Genomic DNA, 27,183 nt, shown 5'->3' on the forward strand with positions numbered 1-27,183 from the left:
TGCTAACCAACATGCTTTATTTTAAGTTTTCCACAATCATTAAGGATTTTGTTTGAACATTAAGGATTTTTTTTTTTTTAACTTAATTGATCAAAGTTCCACATTCAACTGGTTTTGGCGATTTTGGTTCAACCCCCTTGAGTCCCCACCTGCCACATGACCCCAGGGTAACCCCCATAGGGTAACCCCAGCAGCTGTGGCAGGTGAAAATCTCCCTGCCAGCCCTCCCACCTGGCCCTGGGGGTTATCAGCAGCACAGGAGCAGGGGGGATGCACTGGATCCCTACCCCAGGCCAGTTCATCTTGTCAGCTCCACCAGTTTACATTATCAGAGAAACCTGTCCCAGAACAGGGATTCAGTCACTCACCTTCCATAAAACAAGAATCAGATCCTTTATCATTCAATCAACTATTTCTGTGACTGATGATTTAAGTTTAATACCTTAGATCCTTACATAAAATAAAAATAATCGGATAAAATGGTGATTAAAATCACAGTCAATTTGCAATGCTTTCATTGAAAGTACCCAAGCGATCTGATTTTAAAAGGCGTTAAGAATCAAAGCCTATTTTTAAGAAATGTCAATAATATTCCAATGCAACTTGTCCACTGACCTGTGACTCAGCGGGTCATTTGTGAGTGAGTCAATCCCACAAACTTAAGACTGGCCACAGTTACCAACGGTGAGACACCACCGATGTCCAAAGTTATGTCAGAAATTAATTTGGTCCCAAACCCCATCCCTGTACTCAGTGCAAAGAACCAGGCAGCAATTGCTGTGCCAGGTTTTCAAAACACTGAACATGTTTGGAAACAAACTGTGGCCTTCCAGTTTCCAAAGCATGGAGCAATGCACCGAGTCCTACCAACACATCTCCTGAGTCATCCCTTCACGCACCAACCTGAAGAAAGTCTTCATCCTCCATGAGAGAATTACTCATGAGATGGCAATGAGACCCCATCCTCACACCCTGCCAGAAGCACCCGGCCACGCCGCCTCCTCCCCGGACAGATTCTGATACACTCACTCACATTGGGTTGCACATAAATAATCCAGTTGCCTCCACCCTGTTCCCAGGGCTGGTCTCCAAAACGAGGTAGGGTATCAGAAGCTAGAGCAGCAAGGCTCGCCAGCTCTCATGGGGGGACAGGCATCTACCCAAAGATGCTCCATGCTTACAGGTTGTCCAGTTAACAACCACCTATGACAGAAGGACTCTGGGAGAGTTGGATTTGTACCTGCAGAAGGTGGGGAAAGATCTCCAGAGAAAATAACAAATAGATGTTGTGACACTGACCAGGATTTCTAAAAATAAAATTAAACCAGAAGGTCCCACACAGTGTGAGTGGCCACGTGGCTTCTCCTCCTGTGCAAACTCTGACGATTCCAGTGCCCAAGTCCTAAGTGAGTGAGTCCTTCCCCAGGGGTGGCTTTGTTCATATTTTATTTAGTGCACTTAAAGTGACATTTTCTACAGCTGTCACAAATGAGGTGGCATTTTCTGCATGGATGTTGGCCCATGCAGGGAAGGTCCCCAGCTGGAAGATGCTCTTGGCCCATGTGTTCATAGCCAAGCTAAGAAGCAGAACTCCCATAAGATTCATGAGCAACCCAGTTCTTGCCTACAAAAGAAATACAAAGACAGCTGTTGAGTTTAGACTGGACATCTACAGCATGTGAAGCATGAAGCTATTTGAACGCAAACATTATAAAAATTGAAGGCTTAGTTGCTGTTAATATTAGCAACATCTTAAGCAGGCTTAAAGCCACAAAGGCCACTCTGCAGCTGCTTACCAAGCTTTGATCCATCAAAAACTTTAACATCTGTTTAGCCTCAGGAATGTGAGCAGGAACTGGGACTAAGCCTAATTTTACTCACAAGCTGTATTTTACTGAGCTGGGGAACATTTCCTGCATCCAGAAACCTATGAAAGTTGAGCTGCTGAGACTAGAGGAATAGGAATAGGAGCTGGGCGATGCTGAGCACATTCAAGACCACTTTTGTCACCATTTGCAGCCATGATGGCTCCAAATTTCAGCTTCATAAGAGCTCCTTCCATCCTGTGCTTTCAAACACTGTTGATACTTCTGTCTTCTCACTTTACTACATACTGAAGTACTAACAATGCAGAAAAATCCATTCTATAAACACTCAGGCTGACTGTTTTCATTATTTTATGTGTCTAAAGGAACTTACCATATCCTTGACCATCAAATGTCCAGAGGAAAACGCAATTGAGTTGGGAGGTGTTGAGACTGGCAACATGAATGCATAGGAGCATCCTATAGTTCCTGGTATCATTAAATAGAGGGGATTTACTTTCAGACGAATGGCCTGGAAAACCAGAAAGGAACAGGAATTGCACCTTGGGGATTCGAGCTGCCAACAGATGGATCAAAGGATGCAAATAGCCAGTGGAGTGTGCAGAGCCCTATCCCATACTCTGTGATAAACAATCACATATCTCACAACAAAGTCTGAAGGATTACTATCCTTCAGTGTCCACATTATGCTACAGGGCTTGTTGCTCCCAAGGGTTTTGAGGAGCCCAGGAGCAGGAGAACTGCCCAGGGCCTGTCCCAGCACAAACCCAAGACAAACCTGCCCACCCAAGCGGCAGAGCAAGAAAGGGGCAGAGGACAAGCTGGTCTTGCCATGGGATGACCTTACCAGCTCTGCCAAGACAGGCAGAAAGATGATAATAGTGGCTGTGTTGCTGGCAAACTCCGTGAACAAGGCGATGACAACCGTGATGAGGATGACGGCCACGGGTGGTGGCACACCCTCCAAGGGATGCAGACGGCCTCCTATCCACACAGACAAGCCAGACTCCTGCAGAAGGGGAGAGCAAAAACAGGAGTTGTCCTCCTGCATCCCTGCAGGGAAACTAATCCTCTCCTAGAACTTGTCCTCAGGATGTCTCACAGCAAGCAGCTTGCAAGGAGTTGTAACCTCCTCAGTTGTCTGCCGTGTATTGTTGTCACTTGGAGTTGAGAAATATGTCCTTTGAGTGTGATGACTCCATTGATACAAGTTTTCCAAAGCCAAATGAGAACACCAAGTGACACCCTGATAAAATCCAACCCTGCTGGGCAGGATGATGCCACATGGCATCTGCTGTGGGCCTCACCTCACAGCCCTTGGCCATGGCAAAGCCTCCTCCAAGCAGCAGGATGATGTTCCAGGGCACCGTCTCTTGGGCCTTCCTCCAAGTCAGCAAGGGCTGGGTCTCTGTGTTTGGTGCTAGAAACAGAGCAGAGGCCTGTGTCAAACACCCACCTAAAGAGGAGCATCGGTCATCACCTGACAGAATGATACCATGAGTCTGACAGCAGTGCTGAAGCCCACTGTCCATGAGTTGCTGATCAAACACACACATGGAGTGTCTTGAGTTAGCCAGTTAAAGGAACATTTAACTTAGTATCTGATGTCCAAAAAAAACCCCAATTCTAGCATAAAGTTTTCTTTGAGGCTTTCTTGATTTAAAATTTATTATCAGGTTAATTTTCTCTCTGTAACAGACATAAACATTGTCTTCAACAGATGGGGGTCCATGGAAGGAGGAAATTTTCTGCCACTTGTATTATAAAGATGTTATTAATTTTCCAGTTGTCATTCAACAGCCAGTAAGTTTTATAGCAGAGAGCTCATCTCCTCTAAAAGCCATTTCTTAATACAGGATAAAGTGAGCTCTGTTGTATGGAAAGATGCACTAATGGGACTGAAAGTTTCTGTTGAAAAAGGGCACATATTTTATCCACAGGAGGCCTGATTAAACATCTTCCTGTGTATGGACAACACAACAAATGTGCATGACTCAGAGCAGCTGGTATTTTGTTCCCACAGACCCCAGGCAATGCTCCATCATCCACAAAGGGCTTTCATCAGCTACTTGTCCACATTAAGATCATCTCTTATTCCAAGCAGCTTATGAATTAAAATTTGTATTTCATTTCTACTCAGGAGGGCCGGTCCACGACTTCAAAACCTGCTGGGGAGTTTGGGCTTTAGGAGTTCAAATTCTAAATTATTCTAGAATGTGAGGAAGAGCACCTATATCTGAGAATGGACAACTAGCCCAGCTCTGCCCTCTCAGAGGTCCATGCTCCCCTCGAAGGACAGAAGCTGTTGGGGAGTCAGACACCAAACCTCTGTTCCACATTCAGGTCTGCTGTGGTAAGTGAACACCCATTTCAGGTCACTTCACCCCACCATAGCATCAACCCTGACAGCTACATGAGCAACTGAGTCATTCCTGCCATCAGCAGCAGGGCAGTGACTGCTCAGCCTCTGCTGGTACTTCAGAAAAGAAGCCTCTCTAGGATCAAATGGCACCTTTAAGGCACACTGCTCCCCACAGCCAGCACTGCTGCTGCAGGTCCAAGGGGGGATAGCTGTGGCTCTTGCTCCATGCCTGCCCTGCCAGGACACAGGCAAGCACAGAGTCCCTGCCTGGAGGGGTCTGCCACTCACCTTTCAAGTCAAACCACCACCTGAAGGAAGGTTTTTGTGAAGGGAAGAAGAACAGTATAATCACAATGGTGATTCCTGTAACTGCGTCTGAGATAAACCTGTCCAAAAGCAGCAGAAACACTTGTAAGAAGCACAAGCCTGTAGAATTACAAACTTTATGAAAACAGGGATTTACCAAAGAAGATTACAAGTTTCCATCAGGTCTGAACAATGCTTGTTGTTCACAGTTCTTTTTTTTTAACTTCCTGTTGAGCTACATTTCTACGATGGCCTGTGAACCCCCCAGAAAAGCTGCCCTGCAAAAGTAAAAACCAAGATCTAATCCCCTCCACAGTGATGCTCTGGCTGTTTTGATTGCAGAGTCGTGAAGACAAGTTTCCTCAGCCTATTGCAAGGAGGAAGAGAGACAGAGCCCAAAACATCTTATTTATATGAGCTCTTTGCAAAATGCTCAAACTCTCTGGTGAAAGGCAGGCTCCATCCAGTAAAAAGCTTAAGCATGTGTTAGATTTAAGGAGTTATTAACTGATGAGGGAAAAGTCCATAAGTACTTCCCTATATTAAGGAATAATTTATTAAACTAGGGGTTTATTTGAAAAAAACCCACAAAACGATGAAGGTCTCTTCCTTTAAAAAATAACAACACCCTCTCTGAGTTTTAGCATTCCCTAGCTGCTGTATCTATTCATCTTCACAAGGTATGGCTGTCACAGGGGACATAAACTTGGCAAACAGGCAGGATAACATTTGGAAACAGCTCCTGCCATCTCTCTTCAGTCTTCAGACCTCCAGTGAAATCGGTGGATTGCCTAAAGAACTCAGTATTTCACTGTAAATATACTTATAAACAGCATTTCCAACATTAAATCCTAGGGGTGGCCTCAAACATCCCAACTTCCCATTAGCTTCATGCACCTCCTCTTGGAGACGGAAAAAAACAAAGTTGGTTCTGCTACTTGATGCTCAGTTTAATTTATTCCAGGAAACCTGAGTAACAGTGTTAAGCAACAAAATCAGAAACTCAGGAATCTCAGCTTGGAAATGTTATTGCAAAATGGCACAGTGGAATGGAAAGAATCTTACCCTGGTGCAAACAAGCTTGCCCAACCTGGAATGAATTTGGGATCCCTGGAGAACAGCATGATTGCAAACATGCAGAAGAAGAAGAAAATTGCCTGCTCTGCAAACCTGAAATGAAAAGAAATGAGATTAAAATGCTGATGGGCTAAAGGGGTGGATCCAAGCTAGGACAAGTATCCAGCTCCTGCTGCAGCATCTCGGCTGAGAAGTGAGGATGATTTTCTAAAAACAACTACAGTGAAACATTGGAACAGATTATTGCAAATACTGGTGTTTGCCAGCAATTCTCTCTTATTGGAAGACATTAAGGAGAGGCAAGATGGAGACCAGGAATGTCACAACATCTGCACACAAGGTTGACCCTCTGGGTGTGGCAGAGAGGAAGGGCCAAGCAGCTCCCCATGGTCTTTCCTCTTCCCATGTCCCTCCAGGATGCCAGCCAGGGATGGTGTCACTGCAGCTCAAGCAGTACAAAAGGATGACTGAGATTCAAATCATACATGAGACAGCAGGAACAAATTCCTCCAAGGTCAAAATCTAAACACTGTCCCTTAGACACATGACAAACAGCAGGGTAAAAGGCAATATTCACCAAGTATCTAGGGCAGTTAAGATTTAACCAAGATGATGCCTCAAAATGCTATTTAAAATCTCTCTGAGCACAAGCAGGGGCATATAAGCCCTTGGGAAGAGGCTGCTTGAGCTGATTTTTAGTTATGGGGTTGCTAATCAAATTGGTTGAGCTCAGCTTAATGGACTTTCCCACTCCTAGATCTCAAAGTGGGACTTTGATTCTTTCAGAGACATTTTGCAGGCTGCTTGATAATGTACTGAATGGAACAAATAAACCAATTTCTTTCATTTACAGCACAGGCACAGAGAGCTGTCTTTGAAGAACCACTCCATGTTCCACACAACAGAAATAATTACAATGTCAATAGCACGACACAAACATCGCTGGATATTCACAGCATTGCCCTGAGTATGAAAATATTATTTTACAGATGGGGAAACACAGACCATTTAAGGATAAAACCTACAGTTTCAACAGCCTTCAACAACCTTGGCTGCCCAGAATATCAGTGTATGTATCCAATCCAGGGTTGGATTTCTAGAGATACTCAGCTTTTCCTGTTTCCCCCCTTTTTTGGCATCTCTCAGAAGTCTAAAACTCATGTTTCTTTCTGCTGCTTACTCCAAAATATAATCCCCATCATTGCAGTTTTTACCAGATTTTACTTTCCTTGCTTGACTAACATAGTTGAAGGAATTATTCAGAAAAAAAGAATGTATTCCATGGCATGGATCTGACTTCTTTCTATATACTTTCTCTGAGCTTTAAGATTTCTTAAAGTATATCCACAATCCATATGATTCATATCCATAATATGATTTGCCAGCCTTCTCAGCAAATTCCTCCTGCCTTGCAGGACAGGTATGCACAAACCTCTGAAATCCAGCCTGTGTTGGTTAGCACCTAACACACACAGGACTGGGTTTGTTCCTGGAGTAGAAAAATCATAAAGAGTAATTAAACAACCCAGCATGAATTCCCTCTATAAGAGGAATGTTGTTCTTCAGAAGATTTGAGTGCAAGCTGCTATTTGCAATTATTCACACTAGCGACGGTGAGGAGGCTGGAGCAGGCAAAAAGCAAAGTTCAGCAGGTTACAAACAGACTGAGTGGAAATATAGGTATCATCTTCTTTTAAAAACTCCATTCCCCCCAGTCCTCCACTCCTAAAACAGGATATTTGCAAACACACTTAATTTCTTTCTCATTTCCATCCCAACTTTACAACTCACTTTGTTGGACCCAGTTTCTGATAGTCCTCCTTTATCACCTCCTTGGCTCGGGCTTCTGCATCCACTCTTATATTTGACTTTTTTGTTTTCCAGCCCCTGCCAAGAAACACAATTACATTCTTACATGCCTCTGACCCAAGTGACACATAGGAAATACTGCATTTTCTACTGCAGCACATGCAGGACTCAGTGTCCTTCTCCAGCACCTGCTCTGCAAGGTTCAAAGAGCTGAACATTTCTGGCAGCTCAGTTTGTGTTATCTTCAGATTATGAAGACTAACAACGAAAATCTCAGCTGATATAAAGGTAATAGGCCTTATTTATACTATATATATATTATATACCCTTTGTCTATGCATTCATACAAAGGAGACCCTGCAGAGGTGAGGAAGTTTCCTCTTATTTATATTCTGAACTGTTTCCTCCAGCATGGGCTGTGATTGCCAAATGAAAGTCCCAACATTGCAGGATCTCCTTGTCTTCCTTCCAAGCAAGTTACCTACTTGGGCAGAACGACTAGGAAATAGGGTGACACAGAAAATGAATATGTCCCTTCATTTTTCAAGTCACTTGTAATTTCCTGGGTGATCCCAGGATGCTGCTGAGGATCAACAAAAATGTGAGGAATTTCTAAGTGGCCGGGAATGTTAATGTGCTCCTGGCTAAGCCTCTTAGCCCGGCTGCACTGACTGCACACACAGTTTGCTCCTTTGTAGCATGTGCATACAAATGATATATTCATATCTAGCACTTCATCTCCCACCACATCCCGTGACACTGAACCTGGTTTCTAACACTGCCTGTGACCTTGTTTAAACCTACAACCCCAAATTTCTGTATCAGAGGCATCAGCCCATCCCCGTGGTGCCTGCCCTTCCTTAACACATTTATTGTTTCAAAGGGATGTGTTGGCTGAATGTTCTATATGGCTGAATGGTTGATCATTCAGAAGCTCCTGCACTTCAGGCTCCTGGCCCTTTAATTTCTTAATTTTTGGGAGGTGTTATTAACAGCAGCCTCAGCTCAGCCAGCCCATACCTCAGCCTTCTGCTGTGTTTTGGATTCAAGCAAAGCCGAAATGTCTGCCTGCCTGTGCCCAGCTACAGACACCAAGGACCTGCCCACAGAGAAAGTTCAGCCACTATCCCCAAGCAGTTACAGCCCAAGCATCCCAACAGGCTCCTGTGGAGCCTTGGCTGTACTTGCAGAGCTTTGCAGTGCCTCTTCCACGCACCTCCCCATGGGGAATTCTGGTATCCGCGCTGGCCCAGCTATCCCAATACAGCCGGGCTTTGTGCTGGCGGCGACGAGCCAAACCAAACACAGAGCATCACGTTCCCTGAGCACCAGAAGGACCCTGCCTTTCACCGGGGGCTTTGGCCTCTTCCCTCACCTGAGGGGCTGGGGCTGTGCCGGCCGGATGCCGGGGCCGTGCCCAGCCCTCACCATGGGACACGGGAATTCAGGTTGGGCTCCACACGAGCCCTGGCACACGGCACACGGCGGTGGGAGCCGGCCAAGCATCACACGGCAGCACGCAGAGCCTCCTGAGAAGCTCCACCAGCAAGTTAAGGACAAGCCTTTGGCATTTTCTGCATTAAAACTTTCCCATTGATTCCCCCCCCCCCCCCCCCCCTCCCATGTCTGAGACAGTGTAAATATTTGGACACCTGTTCCCTTTTCCCCCCTCTCTCCCCATTTGCATTTTAAAGTCAAAACAACAATTAAAGACTCTTCTAAATATTACAAATTCTGTAGGGTCCCTGGAGGAAGCAAGACTCTGTTACTATCACTTGTGAGAGTGTGGAGGGGGAAAAAAGGCTCCACATGAGCAGCAGAGCAATGCTGCAATCGCTTTAGGTTGTGCACACTAAGGGGTTGCAAGATTTACCGGAAAAACATGTTATTCTCAGTTACAGATTAACACGTTGTTGTAAAATTAAGCCCTGTTGTGAAGTAATCTGTTCCAAACCCAGGTTTTTGCCCCAAGAAGAAATCCTGTCTCTTTTATGGGGAACTAAGATTTTGTCATGATCTTCAAAGCTAGATCTTGCTTTTTCCTTCTGTCATTAAAAATCTCCCATTTTCCCTCCAGAGGCCAAGGTCAGGCAGTAAAACAACCTTTAAAAATGATACATTTAACTGAATGAATAGAATACATACTCTGTACACATATTTCAGTTGGATAAAGTATATGTAACTATGAGATATCTTTAAAACCTTCCTATTGTACATCAGCTTTTTAAAAACAGATGACTTGTTATGGGATGGGCATGCTATAGTTAGTTATAAATTCCCCCACCTTCCAGGAGATGATCCTGGGTGGTATCAGTAGATTTAGGATGAGAATCATGATGAATATGTATTTCACAATGCTAATATAACCAGAGTACATATATGTGTAGTGAATATCAACATACCTCAGGTTAATTCCTCCATACAGGATGGAGATCCATAGCCATCCCATGAGAAGAAAAATCAGCATTAAAGGAAATGCAAACATAAACCAAGAACCAAAGTTCACCACATCACATTCTGGAAAATAACTAAGCAAATGGGAAAAATCAAGTTAATGCAAGATGGGAAAGCAACCCTCCCATCCACGGGTAAACAAGCATCTGAAATCAGCAGTGAGATATCCCACAAACCTGCCCCTGCGCATTTAAAAACTATCACTGTGTGTGCCTTAGGAGTTATCTGGGACACAAGGAAATGTGAGGAGCGTTGTGTTGGGACAACCACCAGGACATCCTGCCACCCCCATCTCACCCAGCCCAGCTGTGCAAGCCTGCAAGGAAAGATCTGGAAATCCCTCTCCAGATGGGCAATGCCTTTGTACAAAGATATTCCCGAACACCCAGGATTAAATCCTGCTACAGAAACTGCTGGAGAGTCTGGACATGAACCTTGCAGGGATGCTGCAGTGCCCAGGACAGGCGGTATGTACTTCTTGTAGAGGTCAGCAAAGGTAAGAAACACCTGGGGGCACCTGGGCTGGCACAAATCTCTGCTCCTATGCACATAGGAGGAATCTTTTATGACTAAGAAAACAGGCCAGAAGTAGTGGGTTCATTATTTTTCTTTCTCCCATACAGCAGTAGCTGTAATTGCTCACAAAGCACTACACAGTCTGCTTCACCAGAACAGTTACCAGGTTAACTGTAGGCGTGGAGTCAAGTCCCATTAAATTCAGTGGGATTAAAAGCATCAGTGAGGTGAAGCACACATGCTCCAGTTTGGCTGACAGCCTGCCTGGCTATGCTGGAAACCTGCTTATTAAGTCTAAGGCTGGTGCACTCCCTGCTTTCATTTCCCAAAACGTTCTGGAAGGGCATGAATTTTCCAAACTCAGCACAGAAAGGGATTTCCTACAGGGATGAAGAACATGTCTCTGTCTTGCAGGATTTACAAGGCTCCCCAGGAGAGCCTCCCATACCTCTTCAGCTGTCCCAGAAGGATGAGGTTTGGTGCAGTTCCTGTCAGCGTTGCTGTACCTCCGATGCTGGCTGCGTATGGGATTGAGATAAGGAACCCTTTCCATATGTTTGTTTTGTATTCCTCCTCCTTCTTTAAGTCTGAGAGAGCATCACTGGAAATCTCCTTCTCCTCCGCCAGATCTTTGCTTTAAAATAGTCCAAAAGAGAATCCGGTGAAAGCCCTGGTTTAAATACAGCGCAACCACTTCAGAGCCTTGACAGAAGGAAAATTCCCAGTTTTTAGAAATCCAAGCTACCAGTGTGCTCAAGGACACCTTAGCAGCTCAGTGCTGCAGAGGGGTCTGCTTGGTGAAGTGCCACACAGGACTGTCAGCCTTGCAGAGGACAGAGCACCCTCAGACCCATCCATAGGATCTGAGTGCCTTGCCCAGCCCCTCAGCAGCTTGTAACCCTGAGCATAAAGTCCACAGGACTGCCAAAAGGAAAAAGAACTAAAATTTGATAGATTTGAGGAAAGAAACATCTGTTCCTATGTTCCTGAAAAGATGCTTCCTTCCCATCCTTATTATCAAAGCAGGACCATTGCCAGTGTGTAAATCCTGGGGGGTTTTACATCATTGGCTTCACACATTTGATGTTCCTGGGAAAACCAAGGCACAAATCCCCAGCAGGAGACACCTCTGGCTATGATTTTAGAGTGGCTGAAAAAAACTTCTGTAATGATTTGAACATGCAGAGGGATGCTGGGCACACAGAGGAGGGTTTTTATCATCAGGCTGCTAGTGACCGGGATGTTCGGTATAATCGAAACATTGCAATGATTGAATTTCAAATTCCTAACACTTGGTCTAGCTCAGGGGATAATTCTCTCTCAACTCTCTTATACAAACTTTATAGTTAACTTACTCCTCAGTACTTGCCAGAAACTGCATCTCAGTTGGTACAGTGTAAAGTTTATTCTGCTGAAAAGATGCTGAAAAAGAAAGATGAGGACTTTAAAACAGTTCAAAGCATCTAGAAAATTCTCCTTGAACCAAACAGAGGGACAGAAGAAACAGCTACCATTTTAGAAGAGGGGCTGTGCAAATGAAGGGTGAGCTCACACCAAGGGGATGGGGTGAGGAGCACCTGGCAGGGATGAACAAGCCCACCTCCTCCTGCCACAGCTCCAGCCCCACCACAGCACCCAGCTTCTCCTCCAACACCCAGGCACTTGGTCCCTTTACTGCTTTTGCCACAGGCTGGGCTTTGGGATCCTCTAACACAGCCAAGAGTTCCAGGGCATCCCTTACCAAGTAATGGGTTTGGGGTGGGGTTTTTCTAGGGGAGGATTGACCATAAGTCATTCTTCGGAAAAAACACTGTTGGGCCTGGTTGTATCTGTAAGGCAGGTTCCCCAAGGCACAGCAGGAGAACTTCCTGTCACTGAGCTACATTCCCATTTTACACCCTGCAGACATCTAGAGCAGTCACCATAAAGCTGTAATTCCTTCTTTAAAGGCAAGAGTGAGACACATTTGGGGATTAGGTTTTGTACCAGGTCCTCCAAAAGCCACCCTGACAGCACGAACCATTCCAAGCCCATCATCCTCTCCACAAATGACAGACCCTGCAGGCTGAGGAGCCAGTCCCAGTAAACTGGGAGCTGCACACCCCTTAACCACACCAACCCACAGGAGCACTCAGAAATCAAAAGATGGAAATGCAATACAACCACTCTGTTACCAGACCTGACATTAAGGCTCGTGGCATTTGTGGCCATGGCTTGACCTCCCGAGGTTGGGAGATGTGCTATCAAACCCCATTTCCCATGTTCCTGGCAGGACTCGAGCACTTGTGGGATTTTTTCCACCTTCGGCACAGGTAGTCCTTCCCCACCACCACTGGCTCTGCTGCCTTTCCTTGTGCTCTCTGTGTGCTTTTGGGTCCAGAGGTTTGTGTGCCTGCACTTCCCTGGGCTCTGGAGACAGCTATATACAGAACCCAATTCCTGCCACTCAAGCAGTCCCCAAATTTCCTTGTACCCCTTCTTAGCCCAAAACCTGATCCCCTTCCACCCACAATGACCTAGAGATCTAAAGCATGAAGAGAAGCCAGCAGTCAAAGTCTCTGGACTCACTCACGGTGCTTGTTCCAGCTCAGTGAACCAGGGATTTTTGCAATGTCATGTTTTACACATCGTTAATTTACTGAATTGGAGTTAATTGGCTTGGACACACACATGCTGAGCTTTCATCCCAACCTTGCCACAACGAAAGGGTGTAATTAGAAGGATGAACATCAACCCATGGTTGACTGTTGATCCCTCAATGGATTTAGCCCAAAGGCTCTTACAATGCTGTCCCACTCAAGCCCAGTCCTGGCTATGCAAAGACATTTCATTTTACCTCAACATTGTTCAATTTTTTTCCCTGCTAAGCTCAGACTACAATCCCATCTAGGCAGGACCATCTGTGATTTATCTTTCAAGGAAGGATTGCAAAGGTAACCATGCAAAGGAAAGTGAGGCATACTGCAGAGCTTTTCCTATGAAACTTGTAAAAAAGGAATTGAAAATTATTACATGTCCGTAAGTCAGAAAAGGCCAAAGATAACAGAGTTTGGACCCAGCTGTACACACCTCTCACAGGGCAGTATGAGGATCCATTTCACCAAAATACCTCACATACCTTAGAGGCAGAAATGCTTTTCATAGATAATTTTTGCTTTAATGACATTTTTACTGTTTCTGAAAGGTTGAGAAGACCTGAATAGGACTATTTCTACCTACTGAGGGATGCAGGCAGCAGTGCTGTGGCCACACCCTCCAGCACAGCCTGGGGTTAGGCAGTCAAACCAGGCAGCAGTGTCCAAAAATGCACATGTCCCACCTGCTCCTTTAGAGACATTATTTCCAGGTCTGTGACTCAGAGTTACACCTCAAGCACTGACTGCAGTTTATCTTGAATTTGCAGAATATTCTCTATGAAGGAAAAAAAAGAATGGAAACATTTTCTTGTGATTTTTACCTGGAGATATTTAAGGTGCTCAGAGAAATGAAATATTGCCAATGATGGGTTAGTGGGCAGAAGCAGGAGAGAGGTCAGGCTCACCAGCACAGCAGCTTCCAGCTTGTCACACACCTATTGCTGAAGATGTCAGACAGAATTGCAGGGAATCTATAATCCACCTCCAAAAGGAAAATTCTGGAAGCTGAAAACTGTCTGTTGGTGTTAAATTTATAACCCTGCTTTGATCCACCAGAACCAGCTGGAACTTCAGCTCCCCAACCTCACTACTGCTCTCTTGCACCAGAAGCCAAGAGTGTCAAAATGAACAAATGATTACACCCAGTTTTAGCTGTCAATGACACAAGAATGTAAATATTTGCTGATCTATAACATGCTGCCCACGTGGTTGGGCATGGACATAAATGATTGAGTGTCTGAGATTCTCTCATCAGGAAAAAAGTGTCACCAACCCATCAGAGATCACTTAAATTCTGGCACTGTGTGTGTAAGCAAAGCCCTACACAAAACTGGTTTCACACACTTGTTGAGATTTTTTTCTGTAAATCAAGTGCTTTGAAACATCACATATTCTTTATTATATTTTATATTATTATCTTTAACCACTCCGATATTTTTTAGCCTCATGGACTCTACTACATTGTTATGAAACCAAGTCAATTTGCAAACTGATCTTATCACATGCCACTGTACGAGTTTTCTTCCACATACAGCTCCCTTCACAAATAAATCTTTTTGGAGCACAGATCACAATTCAAATAGATTATAAACATTTAATAAACTATTAAATGAATATACCTTCTTCCCATCTGTACATCTCCACTCCTAAGTGTAACATCAGATTAATCACTTTTGACTGACTTCAGGTTTAGGGCTTCTTTCAAGGAACTCAGCTTAGCTCATCCATTCAGAAAGATTACAGAAAAGCATGAGTCCACCTTGGGACACTAAATTTCAAATAAAAAGTCTACATGAAAACACACATTTTGATGTACAGAATGTTGTACATTTTACAGGTGATTCCTCCTTCACTTGTATTTATGACTTCTAAAAGCCTCTATCTCAAAAAAAAACAAACCAACATCATCACGCCATCACATGATATTTGCAAAGCATCACTTTATTCATTCTTCTACCTGCATGCCCCTCCCTTCCCTTTTCTGGTTTCTCTCACCACTGCAAGTGTTGTGAGTCAAGGAGTTAATTCCGTGCTTAACAGTGTCTAGGACAAGGGGGGAATCTTCCTTTTATGTGTTCCCAAATTCTACTGTATTTACAGCCACAACTACACAGTCAGTTTCAGAGGCTGGGGTCAAGAAGGTTAAAAGCAGACTGACAAAACACAGAACAGGAAATTATAGCAAGGAAATCTGTGGGATTGATTTTAATAGATGTGAACAGTCAAAAATTCATAAAGCAAATGTGATAAAGCAACTTGGAGTGAAAATATCTCATGATTGTTAAACATTAATGATGAATGATTAATTATATCTTTATTAGAGTGTGCACATGTTTGAGTCTTCTTCTGGGGACTCCTTTATCTTAGGACTCAAGGGGAACCAAAAAGCCATTGCTTTTAAATCACAGGCAGATGAATTACTAATTAGTACAAGAAGAAGCAGCAGAAGAAGAAGCTGTGACTACTGCTCCAGCTATCAGCAATAGCTACGAAGGGGATGTCAGGACATCATTTCTGGTTTGCTGTTTCTCATCACTGTCTGCCAGAAGCCCAAAGTTCTGGTAAATGACTCGTGAAGAGAAGGCTGGAGGAAGGCCTTACCTGGCCACATACCCCTGACCTGTCCTCAACCTGCTCAAGAACAACACCAAACAGCAGCATCAAGATGGAAAAAAAAATCACAAAGCACTTCATAGATAGATATTTAACCTGCCAGCTTTCCCTTGAGTCCTTGCCTTCTCCCCCAGCTCAGGCTCCAGTTCCATGGGTGAACAAACAGGAAAACAAGAGGAGAACACACATGTCCCAAGAGCACAACAGCTCTGTGTGCCACAGGGAGGGACCCACCCTGCACCATCCCATAGCACTCATCATCTGCCCCTTCTACAGCCCTCCCTGGCTCCAGCTGTCCCCCAGCAATGCATCCCTACAATTCCCACCACCACTGTGCCACAGAGCTGGGCTTTAACCTGTGCCAGCAGCAGGTTTATGGAGCAGCTTGGCTGGGCATTGCCGCTTTTTGGTTTTCCAGGCCACTCATAAGCATTGCCTCCTGCATGACATGAGAAAGGGGCAGGATAAAAGGGAGTTTTCTGCCAATATTCTTCCACCATGGGAATAAAATGTGCAGTAAAGTGGGATCAGTCCTGAGATTGAGCTGCAAGCTCAGGAATGTGGTATTTGTGCCAGTGAAGTTGATAAAACGGGGAGATTTGAGAGCAGCAGGGCAGACCTCAGCTGGCTTGTACTACTTGCCCTGTCTCAATTACCTTGGTTTTCTTCATTTTCCCTGTTCATATCCTTAGATGTATCTTTTTCCCCAAAGAGGCTTTTTAAAATTGCATTTGCAATTGGAAGCATCATAGCAGTGGAGGCAGTATTACTTAACCACATGGACAGGAAAGACGTTGTCAACATCATCCCTAAGATTAGTCTGAAAGAGAGAAAAAATGAAAAGCTGAATTTCTTCAGTTTGGCAAGTTCTCTGACACATTAGGAGGCTCATGTGCAGAGATAACAAAACCAATACCCAAAAGGATTTCTATGACTCTCCTGAAACTGGATGGAGCACAAGTATGGGGCTGAACCAAACGATTCTCCCTGTGCTCCACTAGCCCAGGGGCAAAGGCAGACAGCTGAACAAACACAATAAGCTGGAGAAAAGGAGGTGTGGACACCCCCCACTGTAGGAGCAGCACAGCAGAGCCACTTCCCAAGCACCTGCAGCTCACAACCCCCATGGAGCACTCCCTGCTCCCATAGTCACCTGGCTGGCTGGACTCCCACCAACATGAGCACCCGGAGTGCAATCCTGCGGTGTAAATTCCACTCCTCAATGGCCGAGGCCATGATTAAACCACTGAGGAAGAGGAAATTGGTGTCTAAAAAGTATTGTGGGCAAACTTTGTTAGATGGGAGGATCCCCAGGAAGGGAAAGAGGACGATGGGCAGCAGAGCTGTCACAGCCAAGGGCAGTGCCTCCGTGCACCAGTACAGGGCCATCAGCAGGATCACATAGAGACATCTTCCTTCCTGCAAAAGGAGGAGAGGAAAAGTGAGACTTGGCATTACAGAGACGTCTTGTCACCTGGAGACACTTAGACAAGCAAAATGTTCCATTTACTCCCTTAAGGACACAGTATTTCTCCCAAATAGTTTCCATCAAGTACAACATCTTCCCCCTCTACATTGTGTAAGGGGTTCAGGACTGATATGAGACCACAGCAAAACCAAAACCCTCTGTGATTGCCTGAGCTTCCCACATACTGCAGGCTCACAGGCATCAACCAATGAACCTTTGGAGAGCAGGAACTGTCCCACAATGTTGAATTAGGGCTGGCATTGCTGCTAATATCCTCAGGTGTCCCAGTATCTGACCCATTTAATGTTTGTGCTTTCCCTTCAACTTCCACAGGCCATGCTCTGCATGGCTATGGAAAAACAGCCTTGGGAGATGGATGTTCCACACATTTGCAATAGCCAGCATGCAGAAAAGCTTCTTTTCTTGAATCAGAGTCTCCCAAGAGATTTGTGAGAACCCATTCCATGGCAACCCATCCCAGCCCCTACGGAAATCAGTAAATCAAGCACCCCGGTGTCACACCACTTCCTGCGGGCAGGAATCGCCCGGCATCACCCCAGCCTTGGCCAAGGCTGGCAGAAACCCAGTGCTCCCACACTGCAGTGTGAATTCATCCATCCACCCAGGAGGCACAAACTAGACCAAAGCCATTTGTCACGACAGGCATGGCCAAAATAAGGAGCAGTGGAAGGCAGTCAGGAGAGCGGCCCCAAGCCCAGGATGGGAGAGCCCTGGGGGAGCCCAGCACAGAGCTGGGCTCGGTCACGGCAGGGCTGAACAGGGATACTGTCAGCGAGCACAGGGCAGAGTGCCCACAGCACTATAAATAACTGCTGAGAATCACTTGGAAGCCACAGAACTATTTATTTTATCACTTTTCCAGCTTGTTGAGCGCGTTGAATTGCTACTCAAAGGCACCTCTGTCCTTCTGCTGGGACCTTCCTCCCCTGTACCAAGTCTGAGCTTCTGAGAGGGAGATGATGGCTCTGCTCCCTGCCAAGGTTAGGAACAGTGTGAGCTAGGGACTGTGGGGAGCTCCATTTTGGGGATAATGTGGTCTCAGCCACAGCATTTGAGGGTTCAGCCAGGTACCAGAGCAGGTACAGTACAACCACCACCTGCCTGTTAACCTATGAACAATTTGCTGCAGGCCTGGGCTGAATGAGGTCAAAACAAATATGGATTTATTGTTCACTACATCTGCAAGTGAGGGTTTGAAAGGTGGAAAAAATGACAGAATTTCTGATTTGCTTTTAGCACCCAGGCTTTGCATTCACAAGTGGTTCTGCTAGCAAGGTCCCAGCACCTCAGTGTACACAGAAACATGAACACACCAGAACTGAGTATAACTGGATTTTTTTTTCATACATTAATTGTAGCGGTGTCAATGCTTCATATGAAGTGCCCAAGATCTGGATTTAAAGATCACTTTCAGACCTGATTTTAGATGCCAATAAGATGACATGAGAGTGTGTGAAGTAAAACCCTCAGGCTCAGCTCAGCCCTGGCACCTGGCAGCTCTCATGGGCTCCCTGTGCTTCACTTCCCCCAAACCAGCGGGACCAGAGCAGCAAACCTGGCAGTGCTAAACTTTACAAAAATAAAGAATCACGTTTTAAAGTGTTTGCCACTAGATTATTGATTTAATTCCTGTGCCAACTGACAATTCCTCTTTGCTATGGTTCTTTTTATATGCCAGAGAAATAGCTTTGCTCTCATTAAGATCTTTTTCATTTGATTTCCAAAGGCCATATGGATAATTCTTTTCTCCCACTGGAAAAATATTCTTCAGTTTCCTTCAAAGAAAGTTGCACCAAAGTCAACTTCAAAATAACGACATTTTGGCTCTTACAGGAGTAGAGCAACTGAAAATATTTAAAAATGAGTGAAGGCTTTAATTGACTTTATGAAATAGAAGATGTACAATTTAGAAAACTAATTATAAGTAATGGGTATTTATTCTCCAGTGTATGGCAAATGTTCTGGAAAACATTGAAATGAGACACAGCATCAATCTAATAACTCCTCTTCACTGCCAGATCAAAAGCCAAGGGGTAAAACTGAAACAGGGTAGAAAGAACTGCTGTGTGAAAGGCTCCCCTGAATTTTAAAACCTATATGGATCAACAAAAAACCACTTGAAGAAAGCTGTAGTGCTGTTTATCCAATTTATTCTATCCTAAAAGAGGACAAATTGCAGCTATATTGAAAAGATTTTTGAGATAGGACCATCATTGAACAAAAAAGGAACAAGACCACTCCAGAATAACTTTGATTTCAACCAAGCATTCCCCAGAATGAAAAAAAAAAGTCATCAATAAAATGGAACCAAACTCTGCATGAAATTGAAAGTTTCTTGATTTTAAGCTATTTTGTGAATGTTAATTAATTAATGTCCCCAGTGTCTAGTATGTTTGGCTAGTACACAAACAACAAATGCTAACAAATGTCAGTAGAATGGTCCTTGAGGGATTTGGCCACAGGTGCCACTGGACAGGCTGAGCTCAGTGTGGCACCATCACCTCCACATGATCTTTATCCGTCCATGCCTTGGCTGCATCCTTGTCAAGACTCCTACTTCTCGTACCTCCCTGCAGCTTTGTATTTATATTTTTCAACAGAATTCTATCAAAGTTAATGGGGGAAAATGGTGGCACATATGAACTTTAAAATGGATCTTGTGATCAGGTTAATTTTATAACCATTTAATGATTTCCAAGGAAGCAGCTTGCAGGTCTGGACTGCAGCAGCTCTTCTTCCTGTTGCTCAAGAGCCTTGGGTTCGACCTCTGCCCCTCCAGACACAGATCTTGTCTTTGCTACACTGAAAGCACCGGGGATTTTCCACACTGGGGGACCTGCTGAGCTATGGCAGAGGAAGCCAAGCCACGAGGTAGTCGTCCATGGGCAGGAGACCTGGTGGTCTCCAGGAAGGGCAGATGAGGTGCCCCGGGGGAAGGAGGCTCTGGCAGGGAATGTGGGTCAGGTAAGGCGAGCTGGCTCACCCAGGCGTAGCACTGAGACACAAGCCACCAGTCCTCACTGCCAGCCTGAAAGGGACACCAGGACCTTCAGCTGGAGCCAGTGTCCCCAGCTTCCACCAGGCAGATTCAGCACTCAAAGCAGCCCTACCTTGGCACTGCCAAACTTTGGGTTTTCTCCATCAGCCTCTGAATGCTGCATGGTCATCACAGCCCCATCAGCCCCACACAGGCTCCACCACCCTATAACCAGGTAAAAGAGTGGCAGACAGGGCTCCTCCAGGACCTTGATCCCAATACCCCGAGAGATTTTGGCTGAATTGGAGTTTTTCAAGCCCTTTTATCCCTCTGCTATCACAAAGAAACATCCTACCTGTGATTTACAGAACTACTTGGAGAAAAAAAACAAACACTGAGTGTTCTCATGTCACAGCTGTAACTGTGCTACCAGCCACACTGCACTCACTGCCTGTTCTCCAGCAGGATGGAGATGTGAATCTGATTTCTACTAACCCAGCTCCTGAAAGCATTATGTAATCTGGACATAACCCAAGCCCTGTTTACCAGCCTTCCTGCCAGTGGAGTCGTTTTGCTCCCGCTGGCTATTTGCGGAGTGGCTAGAAAGGGGCCAGTAACACAGGGCCACAAAGCTGCAAGAGCTTCAGGGAATCTGTTTTCCTCTGCTAAAATGACATAAAGCTTATTAAACACTTTTATTTAACTTCTTGAAGTATTTTGTAGTTGGTGAAAAAACAACAACAACAAAAGTCTCTGTTTTAAAATGAGACAGCTGAAGCTCAGATAAAGTGGCAAATTGAATGTGTGGCAAAAAGTCACCAACTCCACAAAGAGCAGCCTGGTAGACTCTTCACTGCTCTTGTCAACTTTCACATGTCCCATACACACAAATATAACATTAACCACCTTGGCTGTGGGTAGCCAGTCCAGCAGCTGTATTGAGCTAATTACATATTATGATCTCCCCCCTTTTGGGTTTTTTTTAAATACTTCCCAAGGGGGCCCACAGAGCAGCCTGACCTGTGGTCAGCACCCCGGTGATCTCCATCTTTACTAGGGCTTGTAGAAATACACTCAGTTTACTGGTACACAATAAACTCCTCAGGCAGCTCTTGCAAAATTATCATATGGAAGTTGCTTAAATGTATAGATTTTAAAGTAGCCAGGGTTGGATGTATGAAATTTTAAATTTCCTTTTAGTTACTGTCACAGTAAAAATATTTATTATCAGTCAACTTCTTATGCTGTAGGATTGCACTATCAGAATTTTGCTCAGTATAGAACAAAAATGGTTCACTGAATGTGGCTTTTTCTGCATTGTCCATCCGGCAACAGATTACCACAGGCTGGGTTTCTTTGATGAACATTTGTGTTCATCACCCTCAACACCCTGACCAGGGATTTCTTCCTCAATTCTTGAGCATCTCTTTTCATGGAACCACAGAAATGTAGTCGCTTGGAAAAGACCTTTACAATCATTGAATCAACCATTGCAAACAGAGGCAGGAATCAGGCAGACATGTTTTACATGCAGTCATATTTTCCAATTAAGATTGACTCGTGTCCACTTCCCTTTCCCCCAGCCCAATTACTGGATGCTTTCACATCCTCCCTGTGCCAGCCTGCTCTTTGCCAGGCTTGCCCTCTCTCTGGACTGAAGCTCACAGAGGATGTGGTAAAATGTAGTCACTGCACTTTCAGTTATCACTGTCTTTCCCCACTGAATTTATTCCTCTTATCTTCTAACTGACCATTGCTTCCAGTTTTGTGAAACTGGCCTTCCCAAAGCACCACTGGCAAACATGGCAGAGATGGACTTTGTGTATGAAATGTATAGTCAGGCTACAATCGCTCACTTCTCCTGCCAGGCTGCTCTCTAGACTGCTCCCTACCTGTCCATGCTCCTGCTATGCTCTCCAGCCAGGATCCAGCTCCCCTCCAGCTTGCAGGACACCCCACTCCCATCCCCACTTGCATCACCCCTCTGCCCACACAGACGCCCTTCATGCTCTTTGCTTTCCAGTGCAAGCAATGTAATTTTTCTTCTGGAAGATCTTAACGTCTCCTTGTTCTAACCAGGAGGACCCATTACATCCAAGTTAATTTTAAATTGCTCTATGGCCACTGAGGAAGTCAAGTCTGTTTTCTGAAGGCACTGGGCCCTATTTGCCTGCTCAGAGCTCCTTTTAGCAGATTTGGCTGCCTCAGCTGTTACCAAGCCAAGAGGCTGTAGACATTGAGTTCATTAGAAGCTGTTGGAACGAGCTCTTTGCACAGCTCATTAAAAGTGCCCCCGTGCCCCTTCCAGCAGAACAGTTCCTCCAGCCCCTCCTGCCCTGCCCCAGCTCTTTGCAATCATTCACAGCCCTCTGAGCAGGGGGGTCGCAGGCATTTCCACTCATGAGACAAATATTCAGCCATTTCAGCAGCGACCAGAGCGTGAGGTGACACACAGACCTTTGTGCAGGGAACTGGCTCCTGGGAAGTGGCTCCACACAGAGCGTTTCCTTCTGCTGCCTGATGTGATGGACACAAACCACTGTTCCAGTCACAGCTTGGGGAGCTCACCCTGAGGTCTCAGCAAACGCACCCACAAAGCAGAAATTTCATTTCTCTATGTAAGAGAAAGGAGGTTGTAGACAAAGCCACTTACACAAGCCTCCCTCTCCACACCCTACAGAGGCCATCAATTAAAAACAAGGGAAATTAACGTAACAGCAGCAGCGCCAGCCCTGTCACCACCCCTCTGTGAAGGGACTCCCATAGGGATCTGGAGAAAAACCACTGCAGGGTGACAGCTGGCAGGAGCTTTAATCACAGCTTGAAGATGTGGATGCTGGAGTCCATCACCAGTAAGCAAGAGCAGACCTGATGGATGATTTTTCTCAAAGGATTTTGTTTCCAGGGGGATATCACTTGGGCGCAGGTTTCACTGGAAAAACCCCCTGCACCCACATCACAGGGTACCACTCAGAAAGGACGTACTAATCGAAGAAGCCATCTCCTGTTGTGTTCTATCAGCTTTAAGTCAAGATTTCTTGGTCTCCAGATCCAAGCGAAATGCTGCCCTTGAAGCCAAACCTGAGGTGGCTTTTTATGGTGGCAATCCCTTGGGAGATAAAAATTGCTGAGCATCCCAGTAGGGAGAAGGTAAATGGTGACACGATTTGGGAACAGATTTTAGCATCGGCAGAGCAGGAAAGTACTGCAGAAGTGTCTGTAAGACACATTCTTGCAAGGGAAGGTTCATCCTGACACCAGCAGAGGCTGAGCCTCACTGCTTTTCATCTCCTACCAGTTTCTGTTACACCCTGCCAGGCAGCATTCCGACCATCCCAGCAGGAGTACAGGCTTCTCCAACTTGTCCAACACCCCCATGTTTCAGATGCTCAAGTACTCAGCAGCATCACGGTTGTTACAGTGACTGCACATCACACAGGAGCTCCTCCTGCCCCAGCCTGCTTGTCCTGGATGCCCTGTCTGGGACAGACTCCCAGTAACGCCAGCAGCAGCCCAGTCAGTTGAGTTCTTGCTGAACACCTGCAGCAGCTTTCACAACCTGGCTGCCCAGGGGAGCACAAGGCTGGACCTGAGCCCCAAGTCAGGACAGACCGCCTGACTCGGGCGGTGCAGCTGAGGCCATGCCTTTGCCATCACGCGCCAGGACAACTTCCACACTCTGCCACCCCGATCCCCTGCCTGCTGACCCCCCGCCTGTTCCTCCTCCTTGCTGTTTCCACACTGTGGTTAAAAGCGTAACCTGCTCCTTCCTCTCCCACAGCCCCTCGCGGCTCAGGCAGCGGACAGGGGGTCAGGCAAGCTCCAGACGTCAGAACTTAATCCCCTGTTGATGCAACAGCAAGTTTCTTTTCTTGTTGAACAAGTGAGAGAGTTTAGTGTTGAAACCTCAGATGAATCATTGACCCCTGAACATGAACAGATACAACTGCGTACAGGAGTTAACAGCTACAGGTTCCCCCCCCATGCCAAACCCTGGGAGAACTTGGGGAAGCTGCAGTTGGACTTGCCTGAAAGGTTGCACTGATTAACACCCCTGTGAGCACCCAGGTTTTGACAGGCACCAGCACAGGTACCAGCCAGTGTCACTGTTACCACCTGTGATGCTTTAGAGCCCATGGAGAATGAACAGAGCCCCAAGGCGAGCAGCAGAGCAGCCAGCTCTGCTAGGGTCTCCTTCCTTTACCACAGCTGTATCCCTGCTTTGCCACTCGCTCAGCTGCAAACATTTCCACTTTCCCAACACCATTTTTCTTTAATAAAACAGCGTTGATCAGACCAGCCTGTTCATGAGGTCCTCCATGGACTGCACCCTGGAGCGGGCTACCAGCTCACTGGAGGAGCTCAGTGGGTGTGAGCAGCACCATTACACCACAGACACATTTTTTTATTTCTGTACACATACAGAAATCCCTTTCCTGAACATCCAAATCCTTGTACAGCCTGTGTGACACTATATACTTCTACCAGTACAGAGAGCATCTAGATCAAAGCCCTTCCCACAGCGCTGGGTTCATCTGTGATTTATTCTCACAATTAACTCCTGCACGGTCCAGACACGAGCTTGCACTTAGCGTACAGTGCATCTCCTCACTCTCTAATCCTAGCTCACAATTTTACCAAGTGCCAAAGACAAACAAGATGCCATTAAATACACTTGAAGTCATTTGTTCAGCTATTGAAAATGAATGTAGGGATGTAACTATTCACTTACAAATCCGTGAGGGAATTTAGTACCTGTTGTGCAATGTGTTTTCTGCTCCTTGAGGCAGACATTTAACACAGTCCTATTCATAACTCAGCCAATAACATAAAACAGAGAAAAAAAGTGATATTAAATCCAGAGAAATTTCTCTTTTAATGTATGGTGTCACTAAATAAAGCAATGGTTAATCGATATTATTTTTTAATTTCACTGGTGTATTTTGTATCTCAAACGAGAAGGTTTCACCTGACAAGCACTGTACAGGCAGAACTAAGTGCCAACTTTGTGTCCTTACAGCACCTAAACTATTCTATATTCACTACATATTGATCATTACTTCTTTTCCGATGTAAACAAAGTCATTCTCAAGTGGATCTGAGTCAGAACATGAGGGTGAAATCCTGCTAGCACTGAAGTCAATCATGCAAAATTCCACAGTGACTTCACTACCCCATGGACTTCCACCCAAGGCTCAGAGGTTCCTGGTGCACAAGAGCTGTGTACAAACAAAATCCTCCAGCCTCCAAAGCCTTGCCACAGATTGCTTTATGTGCAGATCACACATGCTAAAGCACAAACCCTAAGAGGAGACCAGTTCTTCCACATTTACAAAACACCACTTATCTTACTCACAGAGCCTTTTCAGGTAGGGCACCAAAGGTTCCCCTGAGAGTCACCCAGAGCGGTGTGGGTGGCACTCAGGTCTCCCTGACACCCCCAGCCCTGCAGCACGAACAGCGGGACAGCTCTGCAGGTCCCTGTCCCACTGCCGGCACCACTACCCGCTGCCACTCCCATCGCTAAGGGGATGGGCCAGCGGTGCCAAGCAGACTCTCAGCACCAGGCACTAACCTTCTACCCCAGCTCTGCAAGCCCCCCGCTGGGTGATGCTGGTCTTGCCTCAGTTTCCCCAGATGCCATTTGGGCACTACCGATAAAAACTACAGGGCACTTGGGTACCAGCAAGAGGCACTAATTATTGCCACTGAGCTTGAGATGATGCTGAACCATACGACCCTCCCACCTCCCAAAGTCCATATAAGAAACATTAAACACAGTTCACGTTATCTATCCTTTCTTCCCCCTATAAACCTGACTTGGACGCAGGATGCCCCCTCCACTCGCACTTTAAGTTGCTGCGAAAGGGTGAGGAGCTGTGGCATCCCACACTCTTCGCTATCCCCTCCCTCCACGGTCAAACCCTGGCAGGCAGCAGGGTGACCCTCCCGAGAGCCAAATACTGCGGGTGCTGAGGCGAGCGGTGGCACGGAGCACCCGGTCCGTGTCCCCAGGGCTGAGCCCCACTTCCCAGGGTGTAACGCCGCTCCATACACCTGGTCCGCGTCCCGAGTCAGCGTCCCCAGTTTGTGCTCCCGGTCCGTGCCCCGCAGCGGGTGTTGCCAGCCCGCAGTGCCCACCCGGGGTTCGTGCGCGGTACCTTGGGGGGGAGGCTGAGCAGGACGGGCACCAGCGCCAGCGGCGCGCACAGCAGCACCACGAACCTCCGCACGCTCCACGCCTTCTTCACCAGCGCCCCCAGCGCCGCCATCCCGCGCCCATCGCCGCATCCACCGCCGCGCACCCGCTTTATCCCCCGGGAACGGCCCTCCCGGTGGGCGGGACCCCCCCGGGATCCCCCGCCCTTCTCCGCCCCGCCTCGCCCACCGGGAGGGGCCGCGCACCGCCCCACGGCACTGCGCCCCGCTATACCGCCTCCCATCCCCTATACCCGCCCTTTATACGGCCCCTATATCCCCCTCCTTTTCCCCAACTCACCACTTCCCAGCCTTTTTTCTTTTTCTTTTCTTTTTTTTTTTCCTTATTAAAAATAAGCAAACACAACCAAACAAAAGGTCAGTGGTGTGGAGCGGGATAGAGCCATGGGAAATAGCGGAAAAGCAAGAGGCAAAGTCTTGGCTCACACAAGTGCGAGCCCCTGCAAGCAAGCGACGAACATATGACTATACCCTGGGTGTCCTATCAGGCTGGACCTTAAGGATGCTTCAAGAGTCAAAAAGAAAACACAAAAGCTGCCCAATTTGAACTCCGAGGGTGGATTTTCTTGCCAGCTCTGCCCTATGGCAGATTCATCAGAAAGAAAATGGGGAGTATGTGGGGCAGGACAGGATCCCCTCTCCTGACCGCAGTGAACCTCAACGAGTGTTGCCGGTTTCATCTGACCGCAGTGAGAGACAAAGGAGACCGAGCTGCTCCACTATCAAGATGAGCAAGAGATCAAAGCCAAGGGAGCTGCTTTTTGCACTGCCTGTGTTCTTGCAACTGAAGGCTAAACAAAGCTGAGTGGTGGAGAGAAAAATGGGAAAGCAAAGAAACACCCTTAGTACTTCAGCAGCATCCTTTGAGTGCTTTCAAACATATTCAAAACGTGGGCAAA

At 46.2% G+C, this 27,183-nt stretch overlaps 1 protein-coding gene across 2 annotated transcripts; it reads right to left on the bottom strand.

Moving 5' to 3' along the window:
- Window positions 1–26,343, bottom strand: SLC13A3 (solute carrier family 13 member 3). 2 transcript variants are annotated; one of them, XM_069034037.1, is made up of 13 exons: window positions 26,227–26,343; window positions 16,753–17,018; window positions 16,256–16,419; window positions 11,706–11,772; window positions 10,799–10,984; window positions 9,783–9,908; window positions 7,363–7,458; window positions 5,560–5,664; window positions 4,477–4,574; window positions 3,134–3,246; window positions 2,674–2,835; window positions 2,200–2,337; window positions 1–1,624 (listed from the first exon to the last, which is right to left on the bottom strand). In XM_069034037.1, the coding sequence occupies exons 1-13, from the start codon at window positions 26,335–26,337 to the stop codon at window positions 1,439–1,441; spliced, it is 1,818 nt and encodes a 605-aa protein (XP_068890138.1). In that variant the 5' UTR covers window positions 26,338–26,343; the 3' UTR covers window positions 1–1,438. The 2 variants fall into 2 exon arrangements, with proteins under 2 accessions (XP_068890138.1, XP_068890139.1); XM_069034038.1 differs by having other exon boundaries at window positions 26,291–26,338.
- Window positions 26,344–27,183: the final 840 nt, after the last annotated feature.

This window comes from Aphelocoma coerulescens, chromosome 20 (assembly GCF_041296385.1).
Source record: "Aphelocoma coerulescens isolate FSJ_1873_10779 chromosome 20, UR_Acoe_1.0, whole genome shotgun sequence".
Classification (NCBI taxonomy): domain Eukaryota; kingdom Metazoa; phylum Chordata; class Aves; order Passeriformes; family Corvidae; genus Aphelocoma; species Aphelocoma coerulescens.